This window comes from Solenopsis invicta, chromosome 6, assembly GCF_016802725.1.
Source record: "Solenopsis invicta isolate M01_SB chromosome 6, UNIL_Sinv_3.0, whole genome shotgun sequence".
Lineage (NCBI taxonomy): Eukaryota > Metazoa > Arthropoda > Insecta > Hymenoptera > Formicidae > Solenopsis > Solenopsis invicta.
In genome coordinates this window covers 23,586,403-23,608,494 of record NC_052669.1, presented here as the reverse complement: position 1 = coordinate 23,608,494, position 22,092 = coordinate 23,586,403, and the positions used below count along the sequence as shown (strand labels likewise).

The 22,092-nt window shown below is 39.7% G+C and overlaps 1 protein-coding gene across 3 annotated transcripts in view; it reads right to left on the bottom strand.

Annotated features, from left to right (window-relative positions):
• LOC105193731 (laminin subunit alpha-2) overlaps window positions 1-22,092 on the bottom strand; it is a 148,880-nt gene that overhangs the window by 66,389 nt on the left and 60,399 nt on the right. For all 3 annotated transcript variants that reach the window (XM_039451137.1, XM_011158297.3, XM_039451136.1), the window contains 6 exons: window positions 21,760-22,020; window positions 21,415-21,662; window positions 21,086-21,320; window positions 19,768-19,994; window positions 19,207-19,394; window positions 18,567-18,848 (listed from right to left, as the gene is read on the bottom strand). In XM_039451137.1, coding sequence (XP_039307071.1) covers window positions 18,567-18,848; window positions 19,207-19,394; window positions 19,768-19,994; window positions 21,086-21,320; window positions 21,415-21,662; window positions 21,760-22,020 — 1,441 coding nt within the window. The remainder of the gene's footprint in view (window positions 1-18,566; window positions 18,849-19,206; window positions 19,395-19,767; window positions 19,995-21,085; window positions 21,321-21,414; window positions 21,663-21,759; window positions 22,021-22,092) is intronic.

Sequence of the window (22,092 nt, the reverse complement as noted above, 5' to 3'; positions counted from 1 at the left end):
GTGTGTCTTAAAACTACCGGACTTGAGGAAATAAATAGGCTCAATCGACTGGAAAATGATGCTTTTCCTTATCGTCGACAATCATTCGTCATATCGATCGGAATACTAAGTAAACATATTTTTATGTTTAAGTAAACGTATAAAAAATTAGTAAATAAATTAAAATTAAAAAAACCCAAAATTAATTTATCCCCCAAATTGCTGTCTGATATGATAGAATAATTTCGTTCGCGTATCTCTGTTCATGTTACGTTGCGATTCATAAATAAATATTCCATAAGTGGTAATAAATCTCACCAGCGTGATGTAAAGGATATTTTAAATCGACTGAAGTGGAGGTAACTTAATCCTTCTGCACAAATATAATTTACATATTGAATTATCGGTGAAAATAAATCATTGCAGCTCGACAGCTCGGAGGACTCAGAAGTAAGACCCATCCTTTAATCACATTCATCCACAATATCATTTCCCCGTTTTCAATTGTCAATTGTCTCGCACTGATTTTCAGGAAAATTATATTGATTTTTTAGTCGTTTTTTAGTGCAAACATAGCTTCGTGATTTCTCAATAGTCTCAGCGGTCAGCTAACCGGTAGAAACGCATAAAAGAAGGACTTGGAGCGATCGGCGAAGTTTTGCGGCTACTTGATACACGCCTTTAGCCTGAAGCCGGAGTCTCGCATTACGCGGTCGCCGCGGCATACCGTGTCTTAGACACGCGTGGGCGAAATTATTTTCTCGTATAACGCCGGCACGCGGTATGTTACCACCCTGTAAATTAACTATCGCTTGCTTTTGCACCATGTGCCGAGTGCTGCAGTCCGGACGTGGGCGACGCCAACCGATCGCATTATTATATTTCGCGATTGTAAATCAGACGAAACAGCGTACCGTTAACGTTTCCTTCGAGTTCGTGTACGTTCGATCCGCGGCATTAGTTCCGACTGTATTGCTCATTGTGTCGCATCACTCATCACAATTTAAAAAAAATATACGGGGTAAGAGAAACAACTGTCTCGTTTGAAATGCTAAAGAAACATTTTTAAAAAAATCTTTGAATTGAAATATCTGTATAAAAGAATCTAATACTTAAAATTAATCAATTAAAAATTAAAAAAATATTCATATATTAACTTACTTCTTTTGTTTTTTATTAAATTTTAATATCATAAAAAATTAAATACAGTTTTAATTAAATTATGTGAATATCTTTTAATTTTTAAATTTTTATCGTAAACTAATTTGTATGTTTATGTAAATTTATTCTTCAGTTGTAGATTTAATTTTAGATTTAATAATATCATAAAATTAAAAAAATCTAATTTCTATTAAATGACAAATTACTGTGTAAATAAAAGTATGATTCTTATACAATAATAACAATAATTTTTAAATTATTGGCTAATTTTGATTTATCATAATTTAAAAAATCGTAAACTTTATATATTAATATGCAATATTATAAAAACTTTCGATTCTAATTAGTTTCCAGAATGAACGACTGTACAATAGATTGTGAGATGCCTTGTATACTTAGATTCCCTTTCGCAGTTTTATAATGACGCGTTATTATCTTGATTACTTGTAATACGTTGCCGACGCTTGAAGTGTGTGCAATCTAATTACCCTTAATTAGATAAAGCACATTTAAAAGACCTATAAAGCTATTGCATCAACTGGAATTAATAAAATTACTTTTAATTTGAAGCAGATCAATTTAATGATAGTGATTTTTTTCGGTACGATCCCTAAGACGCTCTCTGTCTAATCGCACTTTAATAAATCATTTTATATATAAGATTAATGGCTCATCGAGAGAAAAAAATCTCAAACACTTGTGAATGGACCGGAATTAAATTTAGAGAATTTTTTGTCCGCGTTGGGCAATCGATTTTTTATTACGACATAATTGTAATAAAAATTTAATAAGTTAAAGTTGAAAATTAAATGTGTAATAATTAAAGTCTTTTCAAAAACACTCTCGACAGAAAATTCTATATCTGTCCTACGTATATACTATGCTAATTGGACGATAAAATATACGTTTTATCCCTAGACTTGAAATACTTTTTCGCATTTGCGAGATCAATTATGATTTATTTTATTAGCAAGACTGACTCCCGCGCGTGTAACATATGTTAAAGTATATGTCATACTTGGTACGCGTAAATTATTATACAATATCGGATAATGACGCGTGGATCTACATGAAATTTATGAATTCAACGACATTAAATCAGGCGGATCGACGTTCCGGTACATTCATCGTTGTTCGATTCACGGTACTGGTTTTCGATCGACGCGTTCTATTTCCGTGGGTTTTATTTTCCGCTCCGGCGTACGTGTACCTTTTGATTTATTACTTTTATCGCATTACCGATCGATTTAATTATCGAATGACCAGCTCGAAATTTCACAATTTGCATTTTTAGAATATAAATCTGGTTAGAGCATTATATTTCGCTTCGGTAAGACAGTCGGAACAATATTTAAAAAAATGCGCATAATTAATTTCGCATAATTAAATATACAGATATTAAAAGAAATCCGAATCTACTTTAATAAATCTAATCTAACTTTTTCTAGCAAACGAATAAAACTTCGAATAATCTTTACGCAACTACCAGATAAACTTTAAACTTCGGACAAGTTTTTTCATTTTATTTATAAGTTTCAATAGGTAAGTATATGTCTGCATAAATTCAAGATGGAAAATTTTATAGGGAAGTAATTTCTAATTTGTAGATACATAATTTTCCTAATGTTAATACCGTCGAGTCACGGCAAAACGATCTGTCCTTCGAACTTTCACGTAATCGGAATCAGTATTAAACGATCCTAATCACTACGCGTACGATTTTCTTGTTAACAAAATTATCGCAAGCTATGCATTTACGAAGATAATATTATCGTAATGAGAATAACAGACGCGCCGACGGAATTACATTAACGCCAACGAGCTTATTACTAGTCCGGTTGAAATTGCTTTAACGCGAAAGTAATAGTCACTCAATAGAGTTTAGAGTTACTTCATCGTGTACAAACCAACTGAAAAAATGAAAATTACTTTGGCACAGATAGCGGCTCGAAGTAATAAAGTTCCAACGGATGATTTCCACAAGTATATGTAAACGTACATCCTAATAGTTAAATGAATGAGCAGAAAATAAAAATAAAGCTATCATCGTATTTTAAATAATTAATATATTTACAAGAAAAAGGAATTAAAATTAAAGCGATGTGAAGGACGTCATGGATTACGCTCATTTCCCTAATTACATTCCTCATTACCAAAGTCAGATTAATACTATCCTTAACCCTTCGTTGATAAGTCAATATCGACTCATATTCACTCTTCAATATATTATCCCGCGTACATCGTAAACTTAAACTGTTACATCTGTCCGTGTCTAATGGATGCATAAAGAGCATTTGAAGCGATCGTTGAAAAAGAAACGAGTCGAGCTTGCCGCGACTGCGGAATTATCGTAACGCGAGTAATCTTGTCGTCGATCTGTAGTTTACGGCGAAAAGCGATCAACGCGTATGTTCGTTGAATTATTAACCTCGCTACGCCCCGAACGTCTATTACGCACGGTATCGAACTTATCTCTCATTAGCCGCGCCACGGCATGGCTCTTGTACGATAAACTGGCCAATCAGAGTAACAGATCGAGTGCCTTTCGCGGGGATGATGCCGATTTAGAAGCCAGTACCATCATTTCCCGCATCGTATCGACGTAAGGTGAATCGTCGTTCGTTTCATCGGCGAATCGACCGTTTTCCCGTTAACGGGTTCGAGAAAGCGGCGATAGCTCTCGCTTGACGTGCGCAATAAATCGGATATCGCGTATCAATTTATAATTGATTGTCGATTTGCTGACGGTGGGAAGCTTTTATCCAGACGTGCCCAGATGGGATAGCGCACGTTTCGTTCTACTTTACAACGTGATTCTCGGATCTGTTAACGGGACGAAGAGAGACGCTGCGAGAGAAACATTCGTCAAGTCGCAAGCGAATAATGATGATTGAGATGTCTGCTTCAAATTGTGGGAAGTAAAGAGAACGAATAACATTGAAAGTGAATATTGAGTCTACCAAAGCATACAAATAAAATGCATATGTAAAGAAACGTGGGAATTCAAAAATTAAGTCCAACCAAAATTTCTTATTCCGACAAAGCTACTAAGTTCAGTGTAGGCTCCAACATTTGCGTCATGTAGAAATTTCATTTTATTGGCTTATTCAAAGACTATCTCGCGTAATTCAATCGCCCAACTTTACGAACACGTGTAAACAAATCTGCTGATACGCGAAATCGGATTACGCAGGTGACAAGTCGAGTAATCGGCACGCGAAGGGGAGTCGGGTTAGTCGCAAGATCATTTTATATTCGTATAATCTCGACGGTATATAAACTGAAGTCAGGGGTGTAAATCGTCGTACGCGTTTATAAATGCGACGTGGCGCGGCTTAGAGGCGCGTAGCCATCGAGAGTACCGAATGTATTCGAGTATTCGGTACGTGCACACTTGGCGAAATACTGGCGAAGATTTCACTTCGTCGATTCGTGACTTTACACACCGGTGTCTGTCGTAGTGAAGGCAAGAAAAGGCTTTCGTACTTATTTACTGCACGTTTGCGGTGTTTGCCCAGCTAGTTGCGACGGCCGCTCGGGGCGTCGAATATAAATTTCCAATTGATTTACTCTCCTCGTGAAAAAGTCCGCGTATGTACGGCCTGGTAATAAAGTGCCGGGAGTAACGCCGAGGATATGCACTATTCTCAACTTGTATTCTATAAATATAATTAAATATTTTCACTTTGAATAATATCTTCCGTACTAACGTGCAAGGAAATCTCTTATTTATTCATTCATTTGCAGTACCTTTTGGATTACATCACGATTTAAATGTCGCTGATAATGTAATCAGTAACATAACTTTTCACTCTACCGATTACAAAATATAATTAATCACGTAACTATTCGCGTCAATTAGAAACGGAACTTTGCATAAATCGCTTATACATTATTCCATAATTTTAGAATTTTTTATATTTTGTAATCTCGAAACTTCATTTGTAACGCAGGTGTTACAATTTAACATAAATATTTTTTCGATCTTTCTACGTGCTTTTTCAATATGCGACGGCAGGCCGAAAATTTATTACTCGTGTACATGCGCGTTTCTGCATTTTCTGCGCGACTATATTATATCTGTTACATTTGCAAATCACCCGAGTGTTTTCTGCCCACGTCTCATTCAGGATGTCGAATCGCAACTCCGGCGAGCGAGCCCACCTCGGCCGTTCGGGCCCGCGGCCACTTTATGGAAATTAACACGGCGCGCGGAAATTGATTGCCTACGAGTTCGCGACACACGCGTCGGACCTCCCGCGATCGTCGGAACACGACGGAGGGTGCGATGCGCATTCGCGCGCCGCATTCGCTCTCGGCCGACGATCCAGCGATCCTATTTTCCAACGGATGATTTATTCGGCGCAACCATTTTAATTGCGCGCTGAGACATGCGCCAGCGGAGTAATTGCGATATTAGAGCGGGCCGCAGCGGCGATCGGCGCTGCTGAGAAATTGCGTGCGACGGTGGTCCCGCGCGTGGCTCGCGGTGACACGCGTTTCGCGTATATCGTGAGCCATAGCCGTATAATCTGCGCGGAATATAAATTCAATTCGGAGGAGCGAAAAACAAGAGATAATGACCCTGTTAATTTCTAGACGAGGGGATACCGCGATTGATAAATCTATAACGCTTGACGAGATCGAATTGGTAGATTAGATCGGAAAATTAGCAAACTGAGATATTTCTCATAATTCTAACGACGTAATTGCTCGGCCATGCGAGATCGCGGGTCGATACGCATCGCGAGATGCGCATTTTCCTATTTCACATTATGCAAATGATTTGGGATTGCGCGTGAGAGATTGAACATGTGCGTGCCCGCGAGCAAGTACGGCGTAAGTGGAATATGACTGATGTAAGAGTAAATAGATACATTATATTGAAATCTGTGCAATCTGCAACGGGATGACGCACGAGCTTCGCTATTTAAATCGCGTACTAAAAACGCGAGTTCTTCCCCAATGAAAAATGTATTATAATGCGGCCGCAGTTTCTCATTACGAAATAATACGCTCGTTATCCACGCTTGTATTCAATAAACGTAACTTAATCGAGAAAGCTAAAACGCTAAGATGAACCCGGTTGAACCAGCGTGCATATTAGTTGCACGCACTCGCACGGGTGGCAAGCCACCGGGACGATGTCGGACAGATAACACGTTAATGGAGTTTTAATCCCCGGGTAAGTAATTGCTAATGAGACGACGGCGCGGAGCGGTGTTTCCTTAGCGAGAGAAATTATGCCGAAGATGCATCGTCGACCCCGCAACGATATCCCTCGGAAGAGACCGATAGAAAAGCATTCTTGGACGTTCCGATGTAATCTAGAGGCTAATGGAGAGGCACTGAAGAATCTGACGATTCTCGTCGTGATTTCTCTTGCAAAATTACGCAACTTTCTAGAACTTTGTCGTGATACAGGTTTATAATAAAAAAAATTTTTAATAGGTTTTAGAATATAGTTTTAATGTTATGTCGCAATTTTCACGTTAGTTTCGAGGAATGATTTCTCGTTTCACGATTGATACACGAGAGACACTGATAAATCTGAGCACCCGAACAATTCGAGGTTTTTCTCGCTTTCATCGTTTCTCACGTGCGCGGCAGGAAAATCAATTTAACGAGAAAGGAGTAAGTAAATCAACAAACCGCGTGCAAAAGTCGGAGATAAACGAGCGAGGAACTTAATTATTATTGTTCCTCGTGATTTATTTTCATCCCGCGTCGGGATGCGATATTGATTATATTCCGTTGCCCGTCGAGATATCTCAACCACTCCCCCGAGGTCTCGGGGGTTAACTGCAGGATGTACGACGCACGCGGCGTCTTCAATGTACACCTGCGCGATGCACCTAGCGATGCTCTATAATATAGCTCGGTGCATCGCGCGCATTACGTTTATTTGATCGCATTAAGTCCAATAATATCCCGCATGATATCTAAACGAATGCGCGCGTCTAGTGCTTTTTAAAAAGCTATTATTCATACGTTCTCGGAAATCGATTAACTCGATTTTCTTCACTAAGATATCGTGAAATGTATAATTATGAAATATACGTTTATCCTATACGTTTATAACCAAATTAAGATTTTCTATCTTTATATCTCATCATACTTTATTATTATACTTTAAAATTCTCAAAAATTGTTAAAATATCGCTGACTCATCTTACTCAATTTTAATAATTTAAATGCAAATTTGAGAAGTCGAGAATAGCGGATATGCTACACCGACAATCATTTTCGGAAAGATTAATGACAGCTAATTTGTTTGATAAGCGACCCCAACTTATCGCGATGCATAAAAAAGGCAGTGTGTTTGCGGATGCGCGGAGAAATGCATAGCGTTCCACGACGAAAGCCTCAATCGAAATCTCGCGGATGAAAAGCACCGGTTGGTTCGGCGGATAGACTTTAGACGAGGGCCGCAGAGTATACGCTGTCCCGATCGAGATAGAAGAGATATATGGACTTGCCGAGCGAAGCTCGTGATCTTAGCCCTTGGCACAATCGCAATTGCCCGGCTATCGTCGAGTGCAATCGAGGCCGACATCCTCGATTCGCGCACTCTTCCTCGCATTCTCGTTACTCTCCACGAAATTCGCATGAAGGAACGGCAGATTTTCCCCGACGAATCGAATTTGAAATTCATTCGGGTCTCAACAATAATTTACATTTTAAATAAAATTAATAAGTAACGATTTAATATTATTTTTAAAACTTTTACAGTAATAGATGTAATAAATATTTTTGCATAGCATTTCAAGTATTTAGAATAGTAATATTAATTTTTTCGAATGGTAATAAATTTTCTATTAATCATTTTTTTTCTAGTTGCAAACTTAAAAAAAATTTAAAGACAACTTTGAAGTACAGTGCGCGACATATAACATATGTAAACGTCCGTTTGCGTGTTATTTATATGTTCAATTAATCTAACTAAAGGATTTGCGGGCGTTCAAAGTAAGGAATTCGATGTTGAACGATAATTTTTTATGTTCTCCGTTACCTACAAAATTAATTAAGAACAGACGACCGCCCGCCGACTCGAACGAAAATTCGTGAGTGTATGTAAACCCTGAGGTTTCCTGCTTCTGATATTTCATTGCCAACAGACTCTCCAGCGGCCAGCAGGAGCCTCGGAGTTTCATGAATGAAATCTCGAGATCGTCCGACGTGCAGCGATACATTAACGTTACTGGCCAGACTCGGGTTCTTTACCAGGAATCCTGAACATGTTACAGCCAGGTGTTGAGATACTGCTCTTCTAACGGGTGAATAAAATGCGTCGGACTGCTCATCATTTATCATTTTCTCTCATGTTATTTTAAATCGACAAACGTAAAGATATCTCATGTATAGATTCTCCGATACTGTGCTCAATATTTCCATTTATTCAAATACCATTGACGTTTGGTATCCATTTTATTTTATTCTTAATCATCGCAGATTATATATTTTAATAAAATTATTATACACGTGTGTTATTATCGAAAGAAATTTTGTTAAAAAATTGTACGAAGAAATGTACCATTTTCAAAAATTTATTTCAAATTTAATAATTCAATTTCCAGTTCCTTCGACTATCTATTTTGCAATTTATTACCATTTCTAAATTTATCGTAATGTGTGTAAAACTATCAAGAAATATTCGTTCAGCGTGAAATGAAAGATTCGCGAGTAACCGGCATTAAATGTTCGATCGCTGCGCTAATTAGAGACACTTCAATTTAGCGATAGAACGCGGTGAGTGTTCATTTTACTGCACGATAATTAAAATCAATGCGAGAGATATATATGCATGCGACGAGCAAATGGTCACCCGTTAGAGGCACAGCCCACGCTCTTTGAACGAGACGTGCAGACTCGTTGTATAGTCAGGTGGGTATATAAGGAGTTAAGGACCAGCCGCGCGAGAGGGACGGAATAAAGAGGAAAGAGAGGAGGAAAAAGAAGAAGCAGGAGCTGGCCGCAAGAGTATCTGATGGGCCGATTGCATCATTAGCGAGTATACGTGCTCGCTAGTGAATCCACCGGGGAGAGGCTAGCTTGCCAGCCGGACCGATCAGCGAGCACCAATTAAATCTGATAACGATGATCTTTTCGACATTCGATGGAAATGAAATAGAGCTTCGATTTCGAGAACCGCGAGAGAAATCGAAAGATCCGCGGGGTGTCGAATGCGTATCTCGGTAACAAGCTATACGTAGGTTAATATTCGTCGATGAGGAACTGTTGGTGGTCTCTACATATACGTATATCGATAACAAAAATAATAAGAATAATTGCATCTAATTGCATCTTGTAATAATTTTAGAATTATAAAAAATTTAAGTTAGTTAACGGTACACATTGCATAAAATTCACTTTCTAATTTATAATTGCGCTTATTATACGTTCCGTTATCGCATAATAGACATGAGATCTGGCAATTTTCATTTAGTTTCAAAAGATACAAATTATCGATATCAATAAACACAGATCGATAGATAACGGAAAATAAATAATTAAAATAGATTAAAAATAAAAAGTTAATTTCATTTTTTTAATTTAGTTGCATTTTAATAAATTACGTCATTGGATCGTTTTATAAATCGAATCACTGTATTTCAAAGCGCTCCCGCATGGATTTGGGATAGCGATCGCTGTTGAAAAATCACGAAGTCGCGATGGACGTCGCGGGACGGCATTCCGCGATTTCGTCGAGTTTTTACGTCGCGAGAGAAACGAGAGAACCACACGAAGAAGACGAAGAAGAAGAAGAAGAGAGCTGAGAGGGGACCATGCGCAAAAGACTCACAAAATGTTTCCGTTCCTGCTAACCGGTGGCGAGCCGCCGAATGGGGGGAGGGAAGGAGGGGGATTTTATCGGATCTACGGATCGGCCGCACTTCGTATGTCCACGGCGATTTAAAAAGGAAACGACGTTTTATCGCGCCGCACGATCGATAAGGTATTATTCCGGAATGGAAGCTGCGAGTCTGCTCTTCACGGCTCGCCGCGTAAGAAATGGAATATCGTGCCCGACGAGATATTAAGCGTCACTCATACTGTACGGCCGAGCTATCAAGAGGTAATCCAAGTCCATACGTGTCGCAATGATTTAACATCTCTATGTTTTATCAGTGCTGTCGCAGTGCCTGCTGCCGATGATAACCGATGCGTTCCTGATGATCGAGAAGACAAGCCTGTGATTTTTAATCACGTTTGTACGGTTCTCGATCAAGATTCAGTTCCTTTCTAAGTGAAAGATATAAATAAAAACTGACATCTGCAAACAAATCGAACGAGCTGAACCGTACTGTTTGCAACTGCTCTTAAAAAAATATTAATATATTTCAAATTTACCAAATTAAAGAAAATGTTTCGTCAACGCAGTAAAAAAAAATATGAAGCCATGGAATACGCCATGAGACTTTTCCAAGCTCATCGCAGTATTCCACGCTTGTGGAATTTCAATCGTCAGATAAAACGTTCGAATTCACAAGCGCACAAAGTTTGGGACATGTGCCACGAGATCGTCTACATGGAGATGGGCATTGCTTCTTATCGATCTGCATCGCATTTATATCGAATCGACACGCCGATCGGTCGTCAGTTTCCTAAAGTGATCTGGGTGCTTCGTAGCCTCGAAACAGCTGTGCCACGGCACAGTGAAATTGAAAAGAAACTTCTTCCATATAAAAATCCGAAGAAATATTTTATAGAAAATTAGACTTTAGAAGAAAGAAGGAAAAACGAAGAGATTCAAATGTTTTACGTACGAGGACAATAAAGATCCGCCGACGGAATCGTACGCTCGTATCTTATTGTCGCTGCTTCTACTTTTACTACCATCTTTTCACATATTTTACTCCCATTTTAAATGGCTTTAATACGAATATCCGAGCGCATTATTCAAAGCGGCGATTAACTAAAGCCGTATTTCCCTCGTACCGAGATTCGGATATGGCTTCCGAGGAGCCGGCACTCGCGTTTTAACGTCGTCTTCGAGACGCGAAAGGATTCTAACGAGCCTCGATTCCTCAAGATCGCTCGGCTCCGGCTGTAAAACCGCGCTCTTTATTTTCCGCCGCTATCCGCGAACGTGCATCTACATCTGCTTATGCAGATCCGCGGTCGCGATACCGCGCGCGCACACACGTGGGCGGACTGCGAGCCTCTCGCCCTGGGAGATCGACTTATCCGGACGGAAACCCGAGAACCGCGGGCGACGCATATATGCGCCGGGGATTGCTTCTGGTAGTCGGTGAAAAATGCTGTAAGAGAGCCTCCGGGAAACGCGGCGAGGTAATTATCGTCGTTTGCCGCGCTCTGGTCACCGGCGCGACCGTTTGTGCACACTCGCAGCGACGGAAATGCAATTAGTGCATCGCGGATAGATTTAGATTTGATCCTGATACGGGGCGGAATCGTGACAAATATCGCGATACAAAAAGATGTGTTGCAAGATATAGTCAATAATGAATTGAAACAGGGAGATTATGTCCGCTAATTCTCCACTGTATCAACTTCACCGGTGTCCGACACTTTCTAAAGATACGATCAAAGAGATAATAACTTCGTTTGAAACATTGATCAGCTGGCAACCTAGCACGTCGTTTTAACACGAGGTCTTTCTTCTGGATTAGGTCATTCCTCGGAATAAATGACCGCGAGATAAAATATTGCCCGCGACCCAAAGAACATTGACAATGCGAGACTAGCGATTCGTGCAAAGTACCGATTGCGTTAAACGCAAACTTGTTTAGGCGTGTAAAAGTTTTAGTTGCCCCGCGGGATAAATAGCGCTTTGTGAAAACGGTCGTTCGATATCCCATTGCCGCTGCCTGCGTACGCATTACGTATTATGCAGCGTCTTTCCCGATGCAATCTACGTATTGCAAAGCGAACGACGCCAATACCGCTCATTCGTGAGAATACTAATGCGCTAAGAGCGTTTTTCCTGCGAGTCGTTTCGCACTTTACGTGCCTCACAATGTTACGCCGCGTTACGCCATCGTAATATTCGTACGAGACGCATTGTGTACTTATCGTTACCAACGTAAATGGGCAAAGTACTTTGCGCGAGACGCGAGGCTGTACGTAACCGAAACCTTCGGCGCAAACGACTTGGTTCTGGCTGTTAAGAATATAATTCACGAAAGCGACATTAAAAATTTCAAACAAATTGTACCAATCTGTAACACAATCTCGCGTAAAATAAAAGCAAAGGAATATAAAAAATTAACTATTGAACAAGAGTTTCAGATCATAGACTGATTTAAATTCTCACATTTAAAGCAAAAAATTAATTAACAAAAATCTAATTAATTTTTCAAAAAACTGAAATAAAAGACAAAAAATTGAGATACAGATTTCGCCGAGAAATTTGGGTGTGCAACGGTCTCCGAATCTTTTCCGCGGTTACACGGAAACGCGTTTCGCACAGACAGAAGTTATCGTTATACTACACCCGATGACTTCCGTCCACCGATCATTACTCAAGCGTAATGTGTATACGTTATCCGAGCGGCGCATGCACGTTACATCGCCATTGTTGCGCATTGTGGGTGCAGGTGGAGGCTCAACCGAGAGCCTCTCTCGCGAGAAGAACTGCCGCTCCGGTAGCGAGAGGGGCACTTTTACGAGGCGAAGCTCGGTAATGACCGAAACGCACGGATTCCATTGTCGAACGCGTCCGCAACAATGGACGAGAAAAATATCCGTTCGTTATTGCAAATAGCCGGACGTTCTGCGGTTTAAAGGGCCCGTAAAACGCCTTGAAAATGGCCCATAACTCGCGGAGTAACGAAGAGATGATGAGCTGAGAAAGTATCTCACGAGCTGTTACGTTTTATCGTTGAAATTTACGTAACGTTAGAAAGATTTGTATTTATAAAAATTCACGAATACATGCGAATAATTATGACGATAATTATGAGATTTTAAATTTAACGTAATTCTCTATTTTCGATAACAAAGATCGAAGAAAGTTTGAGAAATTAATAGATGATGCCTTGGGCAACCTATAAATTTTCTAAAGTTAAAGATTAAAGATTTTTTAAAGACCAAAGTGTTGAAAAGCGCATTTACTAAGCGATCCAACCCAAAATCCAACGCAGGAATAACGATGACTCGCTTACGTGGCATTCTGGAGCTTTCCTTTTTGCCGACCTTCTCGTTTGCTCAAATAAAGACGGGAGTTCGTTTTGGCGTTTGTCCCGATTAAGATTGTGCCGCTAATTGTGTCCCGACCGCATCACCGCATCAGCAGTCTGCGTGGCAGCGGTTATTTCGGTACGTCCGGGTAATGTATGGGGTAACTGTATTTATCTCAACTTTGTGTATTACAATGATATTGAAGCAAAAATCTATGATAAAAAAGGAATTTTTTTATAAAGGATAAAAAATAAATTTTGGATAAAAACTGCTCGTAGCACACTCCCTTTCCCGAAGACATTAATATAATCCCAAGATTTTTCGTAAATTTTTAATCCCATTTTGTTCCACGTAAAATTTCCCGTCCTTTTTTTATGGATTAGAAAATAATTTATTTGATCCTCTGAACCCTTAATTCCACGAATTCTTCGTGATTTATCGCTTCTTGCTTACACGGCGCTTCAATATTTCGCAGATGTCTAAAACCGCAGAAAATTTCTCTCGAATCTATAATTACATGACTCTGTGGTTTCATGTATCTATAATTTTACAGACCCATTTATCGTAAATCCCACGGAATCCCGCAGATACCTAATTAAAATATCCGCGATATTATAGACTTTCCTGCAAGATACAATCTATAAAAAAAAAATAAAAAAAACCCTCCCTACAGCTTTTCCCTAAGGAGCGCGCGCGCGCGCGCGCGCGCGCGCGCGTGTGTGTGTGTGTGAGAGAGAGAGAGAGAGAGAGAGAGAGAGAGAATAAGGGTTTCGCGGCAAGCATTTTTTTTATGTAGATGAATATGCCATGCGACTTCTCGATCTACAAATTCCTCCGCTTTATAAACAGCCTTATCTCCCGACGTTTATTCCGATAAGCGAGATTTCACTGCACTGACTCCGTGAGGCACGCGAGGAGCCGCGATTCCGGTCTTCGGCGGTGGAAAATACGACCTTATTAAGGTGCTACATCGTAGAATATCGCGCGACGCGCTTTAAGCACGTCGACTATGTTAATTATGCTGCTTAAGTTAGGATAAGGCTGCCTTTGGATATCACGATCGAATAGATCCGTCGCGCAAAAGCACGCACATACGTTTTTCTCTCGATTTCTCTTCCTTGATTTACTTAATTGCGCTGCTTAATATTTGCATGTCCATTCAATTTTACCGTGGGACACTTGCGTTGAGTTAGTGCGTTGGCTTTGATTGCATAAGCTGAATTAATGTATCCTGATGACGCAGAGGGAGTAACTAATAAGCCAAACGATAGGGAGTTTAACGTCTTCAAGAGCCTCTCGGAGAATCTCGCAGTGCATAACGTTGTGATGTTAAAAGGTTTGGAAAGTTAAAAAAAAAAAAAAAACTTGGAGAGATGCCTCGACTTGAACTGTAGAATTCTTAACTGCAAAATGCAAGATGCATCGCATCGAAACACAGGCAACTCACATGGTCTTTCCTGATTAATAACGTTACATTAACGTATTAATGTTACGTTGGAATGTTAAGAATATATTTCAAAATATTACGCGACAATTCGTAAATTTCCATTTTACACACTCGATTAATATCAATAAAAAATTTTCTTTAATATCGCTAATAGTATACTAATTAGTACAAAGATTAGAATCTGTTTGGCATGGAATTCTAGAGTTTAATGACTTTATGTTTACAAAATTTATAGACCAAGTAATGTGATATCATGAATAAATGTATCTTAAAAGTATGATTCTTATCTTGATATAATTTATAATAAATATAATCGATGGTAATATATGTATCTGTTATTATTATCATTTTTTTTTTTAATACCTAAAGATGCACGTTGCAAATGGGTGGTTCATCGACGGCGTGTAATTTATTCCGGGTCGCTGCCAGTTGACACTCGCCTCCCTATCTCGTTTAACAATGCAGTCGAGATGATTTTGCAAATATCGCAGAAACGCTCGGCCGACCGATATATGTCTAAGGAGCCTCGAGACCTTTGACGCACGGGCGGCGCCGGTACAATCTAAAATTTACAATTCGTGTCTCGATCGCCCGCCTACGTTATTCACGCATGAGCAGTCCCTTAGCATAACTAAGGATAAGAGAGGAAAAACGTCACGCTAGTGGAAGGTATATTTAGCCTGCAAAACAAGATCCCAAGCTTATTAAGAGAAAATTCCAAGAGAGACTTAATATATTAATCGCTACTAATCGGAGAAGAAAATATGCATGTTAAAGACCACTTAAAATATCCTATTAGCACAACTCAATCTACAAAATATCGATTCATCACTTATTTATGCGAGCTGCCATCCTGATTAGCATTCAATGCGCTGCATTTTGCACTTTGCAATCTCTCTCTCTCTCTCTTTCTCTTTCTTCTCTTCCTTTCCCTCTTTTTCTTTTTGACAAGCTCACATCGATTTGCGTATTTTTATAAACATTCGCCGACAATCGCGAAATCTTGACGATTCAGTTAACGATTAATCATGAACATCCGCAACGCGACATTTACGGGCTATTATCGATGTCGTCCCATGCACATCGAATTAATTTCCCGGTCAACGAGGAAAACCGCGCCGGTCTCCGTTTACCTCGCAATATCTCGATATCGAAATCGCGAATACGTAATGCCGTTTCTCGTCGTTAATGCTACTCACTGTGATGTACACGACGTAATTTTCTTTTAAATCTCTCGACGGGACGATTTGCATTAATAAAACGAACGAAACGTTAAAAAATTGAGAGATACGTCATTGCCATAACAATGATTTATTGTAAACGGTTGCGTTACTAAAACGGAAATAGGTATTTTTATGATAATTTAAATCTCGGGAAACAGCTTAATATGCAAATAAATGAAATCGCGTCTCCGAGCGCGTCTATGAAGCTCTGCGCACATTTGCTCGCGACATCGTACATGATTGGAATAGCATGCGTAAATGTAGCATGCGCAATTGCGGGATTCGGAATGGCTGAGTTTCCGCGACTGATAGCAATAATCTGGCAGGTGCATCAACGTCATTTATGTCGCCGTTGAGGCGATGCACGTTAAACGGAGCGTATCATCCGCGGACGAAAGAAAGTAGGTGGCATCCCATTGCAGGAAGTTAATTAACATCTCGCGCGGAGAGATTCTCGGGAGCCTCAGGTTGAAACGAGCCAGATCTAAATAAACCAGAAACTCATGAACGGCGCGCCGTGTCTCGCGCGGGGTATCTGCCTTACGTATCTGATGCCACTTATGACGTATGCTTAAACTAACGCTCATTGCTCACGAATAGCCGATCTTCCAGTCAATCCTCATTACCAACGAAATTCATCATTCCTCTCCGCGTTTTCCCCCAATGAGAGAAAATAACGTTTGACACGCCTAATTGCGCAAAAGTCCCTAGTTTCAGATAAATTAGTCGAAACGTACACCGGAATTCGAATTAAGAATGATTAATGTACTTTCCTCGGAATTGAACGGATGTCATTATCAAATTATAAGATTTAAAAGAAAAATAAATTTATGTTAGAAAAGAGATATATTTTTCGTTCCTCTTAATATTTCGTACAGAATTATCGCGTCGCGTAATTAGAAATGAAGTTCAGTTATCGCGGCGTTACTGCTTAAATTATGATACCGCGGACCGGTCGTTTTAGCACTAAGCTGACGATACTGCTCGAGATCGCACGATCCTTCCCCCGTAACGGGATTCCGTGCGGCTGTAGATTACGCGACCGGTAGAAGCCTCGATTATCAACGCGATGACGAGAGAGCGTCTCGGATTCGCGAGATCCGGCCGACGACGCTGAATGATTGCGATTTATGGGATTCCTTCCGTGGTAGCTGGCGATCTTGGCGAACCGATCTCGAGCGCGTTCCCAAGCGGAATTTGCTCGTCGCCGATTTACTCGATCGTAAAGGTGCCGCCACAACGAGGCGTATCCAGATTTTACGCGCTGCCTTTACAAGATCATTCTTCCCATTCGCCACGCTCGTCGGGAACGTTAAATTCTGACACCGTAAAGAAGTTTTCTCGATTCGGCGCGACTTCTCGTCGCCGCCCTTACTCGCTTGTAAACATCTTCATAACGTCTTAATGCGACCGGACTATTACGTCGCGCTATACGTTCGAGTTATCTCGCGCGATGAGCTTTGCTTTTGATGCTCCTTGTCGTCTCCTGTGTCTGTTGAATCTAATTTACACGGTAACGTCGCTTTTTGCCTCGCCTTTGCGGCCGCGCGACTCTAAGCTGAAGTTGTCCGACACTTCGTTTAATCGCCTCCATCTGTCTACGCTGCGCATACTCAATTCGATCTTCCATCAGCAATCGCTTATGTGGCTTTACTCTAGGTGTTAAAAATAAATTTATAGAATCGCAGCGACGTTAATTATTAAGAGCTCTTATTACTCGCAGTTTTTCCGGTCTTTCTAAATAATAAAAATGTATAAATGCAATATTACATGATATATATAATTACTTGTAAAAACATACAACTTTTTTCAAATCTTACGCTTCAACTTTTTTTTTTACGATTGCTCGAGAAAGATGAAGGAAGATCGATGCAGCGTTTGACGATCCGTGCGAAACAATGTGCGCTCGTAAACGCGATCGTAAATTAAAATTAGCCTAAATGGATTACGCGAACGGGATTCCGTAATAAAAGTGTGCTCGAGTCCCGTAAATCTCAGGCAGCGTTCTAAACTGCCTGTCAAGGGGGATAAGTGCAGCATACTTAGAATGGGCCGGGATAAATATCGCGAGTTTGCGTTAGAGTAAGATGAAGAGCCGCGCATTACTCTTCGCATTCGTGTCTTGGTGGAACGCAGGCAGACGCGGAACTACTTTCGTATCGACATACGTGAGGCCTCTCTCAGAGCCCACAATAATACTGTGATTGATCTGTTACGATGGGCACGCACATAAGGTGCGCTTTACTGCCGTTTTAAATTAATAAAATGATAAATCCATTTTAATTCAAACAAAATTAATTATGAGAGAACAATCGGACGATATTTGTTTTGTGAAAATATTTTGGGAATGCTAGATTAGTAATTTAAAGCTATTTTACTATAGGAAAGAAGAATGTTGGATAATATTCAACAAAAATTAATTTAGGGAAAGGGCAATTATGACTATATATCTTATTTCTAAATCAACGAATGAGAGAAAGTTTTTCGAAGATAAACGTCTTCTCATAGCGCGCGATGATGAAACACGGCGGACCTACTTTGTATCGCGGCAAGAGTCGAGGCTCGACTAGAGAATTTAAAAGAAGCATGCACATACTGATGGCGGTACTCACCATTGCAGCCGTCTGCCGACAGATTGTAATGGTCCACGTCGCAGAGATCGCACCGGAAACCTGCGACGCCCGGCGCGCACCTGCACACGCCGCTTACGGAATCGCAGAATCCGTCGATGGCACCCACGTCGCAGTCGCATTCCCGACAACCTGCGGTCACATTCCCGTAGCCCTCGATGCAGGAGGAACAGTCACGACCGGCGAACAAAGGCCGGCAAGGACACTGACCGGTCGTCTGTTCACATTGAACCGATTTGCTACCGATGGGGGAGCAGTTGCATGCTGAAACACAAACAATGATTATACTCTTAATGTGCTCCTGTCAACGTAATTATTAACATGTCTTGTTAATTTAATCGTTACGTTAATTTGTTTTGTAGTGGAAAGTGTCTGATTTTTGCTACTTACAACAGATTTGTAAATAACAACCATACATTTTTAATAACTTTCAATATGCAAATTTTAATTTTATTTAAGAAATAGGAAAGCAATTTTAATTGTAGAAAAAAGTAATAAGAAAAATTGTAAATATTTCTAAAATATCAGAGATTAGAGGATATTATTTTTCTATTTGCAATTGTTGAGTAATTTGAGAGTTTATAGAGCTTGTTTGAAGTATGAAACATGTGGAAGTGCTTACGCATGCAATTCTGCTCCAGAGGATTTCCGAAATGCGCTTCCTTGCATTTCTCGCATTTCCAGCCCTCGGTATTGCCGCGGCACTCCAAACAGCGACCCGTTTCTTGGTCGCAGACACCACCGTTGCAAGGACATCGTTCGCAAGTACCACCAGGCTTCAGTGGATTACCATAGAATCCTACATCACAACTTTTAACCCAAAATTGAAATTAAAAAATAACTTTCGGATTAGATACTATTTTAGTAATACTTATAACTCTATTGTATATAGTTAAAAAAAATTGCACAACGCCTAATAATTGTAATGATTAATGGAAATTATTCTTTTTAATATACTAAATTAAATATATCATTTTGTAATATAAATTTTTTGTTTATAAGATTGTATAGCCTTTTAAAAGATTATAAAACTGCAATTGCAAGAAAAAGTTGCAATTAGTTTACTTTGAATAATTTAACGTTTGCAAAACTGTTATTTGTATCGCGACGTAATTACTGTATTTTAAAGTTTTATATATAAAAGCTTTTTATTTAAAATATTTATCGTTTATATCTTTCTTACGTTTCACAATGATTTCCGGTGTATCCCTCGGGACACTGCGTGCACACGTATCCGCTATTCATATCATCGGGATTGTCGAGCTGACAGCTCGGACTGAAATTGTTGGACTCGACGGAAAGCGGACACGCGCATTTTTTACAGTCCTCGCTGGTGCCTCTCGTTGCGATACCGTAATATCCCATAGCGCAACGACCGCACTTTGGGCCTACCGTATGATGTTCACACGTCTGGAATTATGCAGATGACACGTCGCGCAAATTAAAATTAAATATTGGCCTTTTAGAGTTATGAACACAAATAAAATTTACGGTTGAAAATTTTAATTCTTTTAATTAATAGACAAAATTATTTAGTTCCTAACAAAATTAAAAACTTAGACAAAAGAAAATAAATTACAATTACAAAAATGTAAAAAATTAAATTTATATTTAAAAAATTAGCCTTACATATTGTTTCTTTGCTGTTAAATTTTTAAGTTTAAAAATTTAATATTGAGATTTCTCTTTTCCTTTCTTTTTTAAAATAAAATATGCTTTGTATTAAAATATTAATTTGCGCAACTTCGTTCTATCTGTGCCAAATACGAAGACAAGTCCTTTTATTATTTTTATTTGCTATTTTTCTCGGCAGTTTGGTGCATCAACTCTCATAAAAGTATATATGTATAAATATATTATATAAATGTGATATGTAATAAATGACGAATGATATGTAAATGTACGCAATGTTAAACTTCGTAGATTTGCTAAGGCTAAATGACTGCGGATTAGTTATCCCTGCGGAAATTGAATTTTCCCAAAGAAAGCTAACTGGATCGCTATCTGTATGGCACAACGAGCAAGCCAGTAAAGTAGCCATTTTCGTAGGATGCTGAGTCGATAAAATAGCTCGCGCGATCTATAGATCCCGTGATCTACAGTTGCAGATTCTCAACTGCATGTTCAGGTAACTTTCAGTACGCTGTTATACCGGCTGAAGATCAGACTGAACGTCAGCCACAGCGACAGTTTGTGAGAGGTAACTAAAGCCAGTTGCACACTGGGAAACTTCTCTCTTATATATTTTCTGTACTATACCGTACATTCTTACTAAGAAAAATGTCATTCAATGTACTTATTATTCTAATAAAAGTTATCCGTGACATTAAAAAATAATTTATATCACGTTATTTTTTTCATTACATTAGTAATTTCTTTGATGTATTTTATGATTTATCGTTTTTTATACGTTGAGTAAGAATAAATATTTTTTTATTAATTTTACGTAACGTTATACTTTTTTCCATTTTCTACATTAAAATAAATTTATTTCGACTTACCCCACATTCGTCAATAATGAGATCGCAGGAACCCGCATGACCGTTGCAGTCACATTTCGCGCATATGTGATGGTCCTGATAATTAGAACCGTTGGTGGGCATCTTCACGTATCCCCAGGCACATTTCTCGCACGACATCCCCGAATATCCCTCGGGACATTCGCACATTTCGACCAGATTGTCAGTTTCTCCATCCGGCGATAATTCCCCCAACGTCAATATGGCAGATTGGAGACTAGGAAGAAATAGAAAGACCGCTTCGTTACGCGTTACTATAGAACCATTTTTCACGCGCGAGCTGTTCCATAAAGAGTTCTAGATTTATTCACCTTCCATCGATTTGCTCCGAATGATATCGCGCCCTTATCATGAGATGTTTGAGATCGGCGAGGACGCGTATCATCTGCGCCCTCGTCACGGGATCGCCGCGAAATTCGGTTCTCCTCAATCTGGTCGGGATGTCCCGAACGTCGCTTCGCACGTGAAACCAGCCTTGCTCTCGTAAAGGTACCGCTATTTCAGCTTCTTGACCATTATACTGCTCCTCGCCGTATGCTATGCGCATTCCATTGTTACCCTTCATAAAGTGCGAATTGCATGTTATTACATATCTATTTTCTTCCCAAAGCTTGAATTAAAATGTGTAAAAAAAAAATACGAGAGCGGATATTTACAACTAGGATGACATTGGGCTCCGTGGTCGGTTTACCACTGCTGTCGCCTCGCATGACAACCCACGCAACGGAGTACGTAAGGTTGCTGCCGTACGAGGATATGCGATTCCCCGTGTAAATCTGTGGCGCCAGCCAGAAAGGGCTGTCATACTCGACATCGAATGCCGCGACGGTCAGCCATTCATTGTCCGTGTCCAAGATGGGAACGACTGCCCGAGACGCGTTCATGTCGGTTACCAACCAGTTCTCTAGCGTAGAAATCTAAGAAAAAAAGCGGGTCATACAATTCACCTTCCGTTATTTTATCACAAAGGCCTATTGTCGCTATTTCTA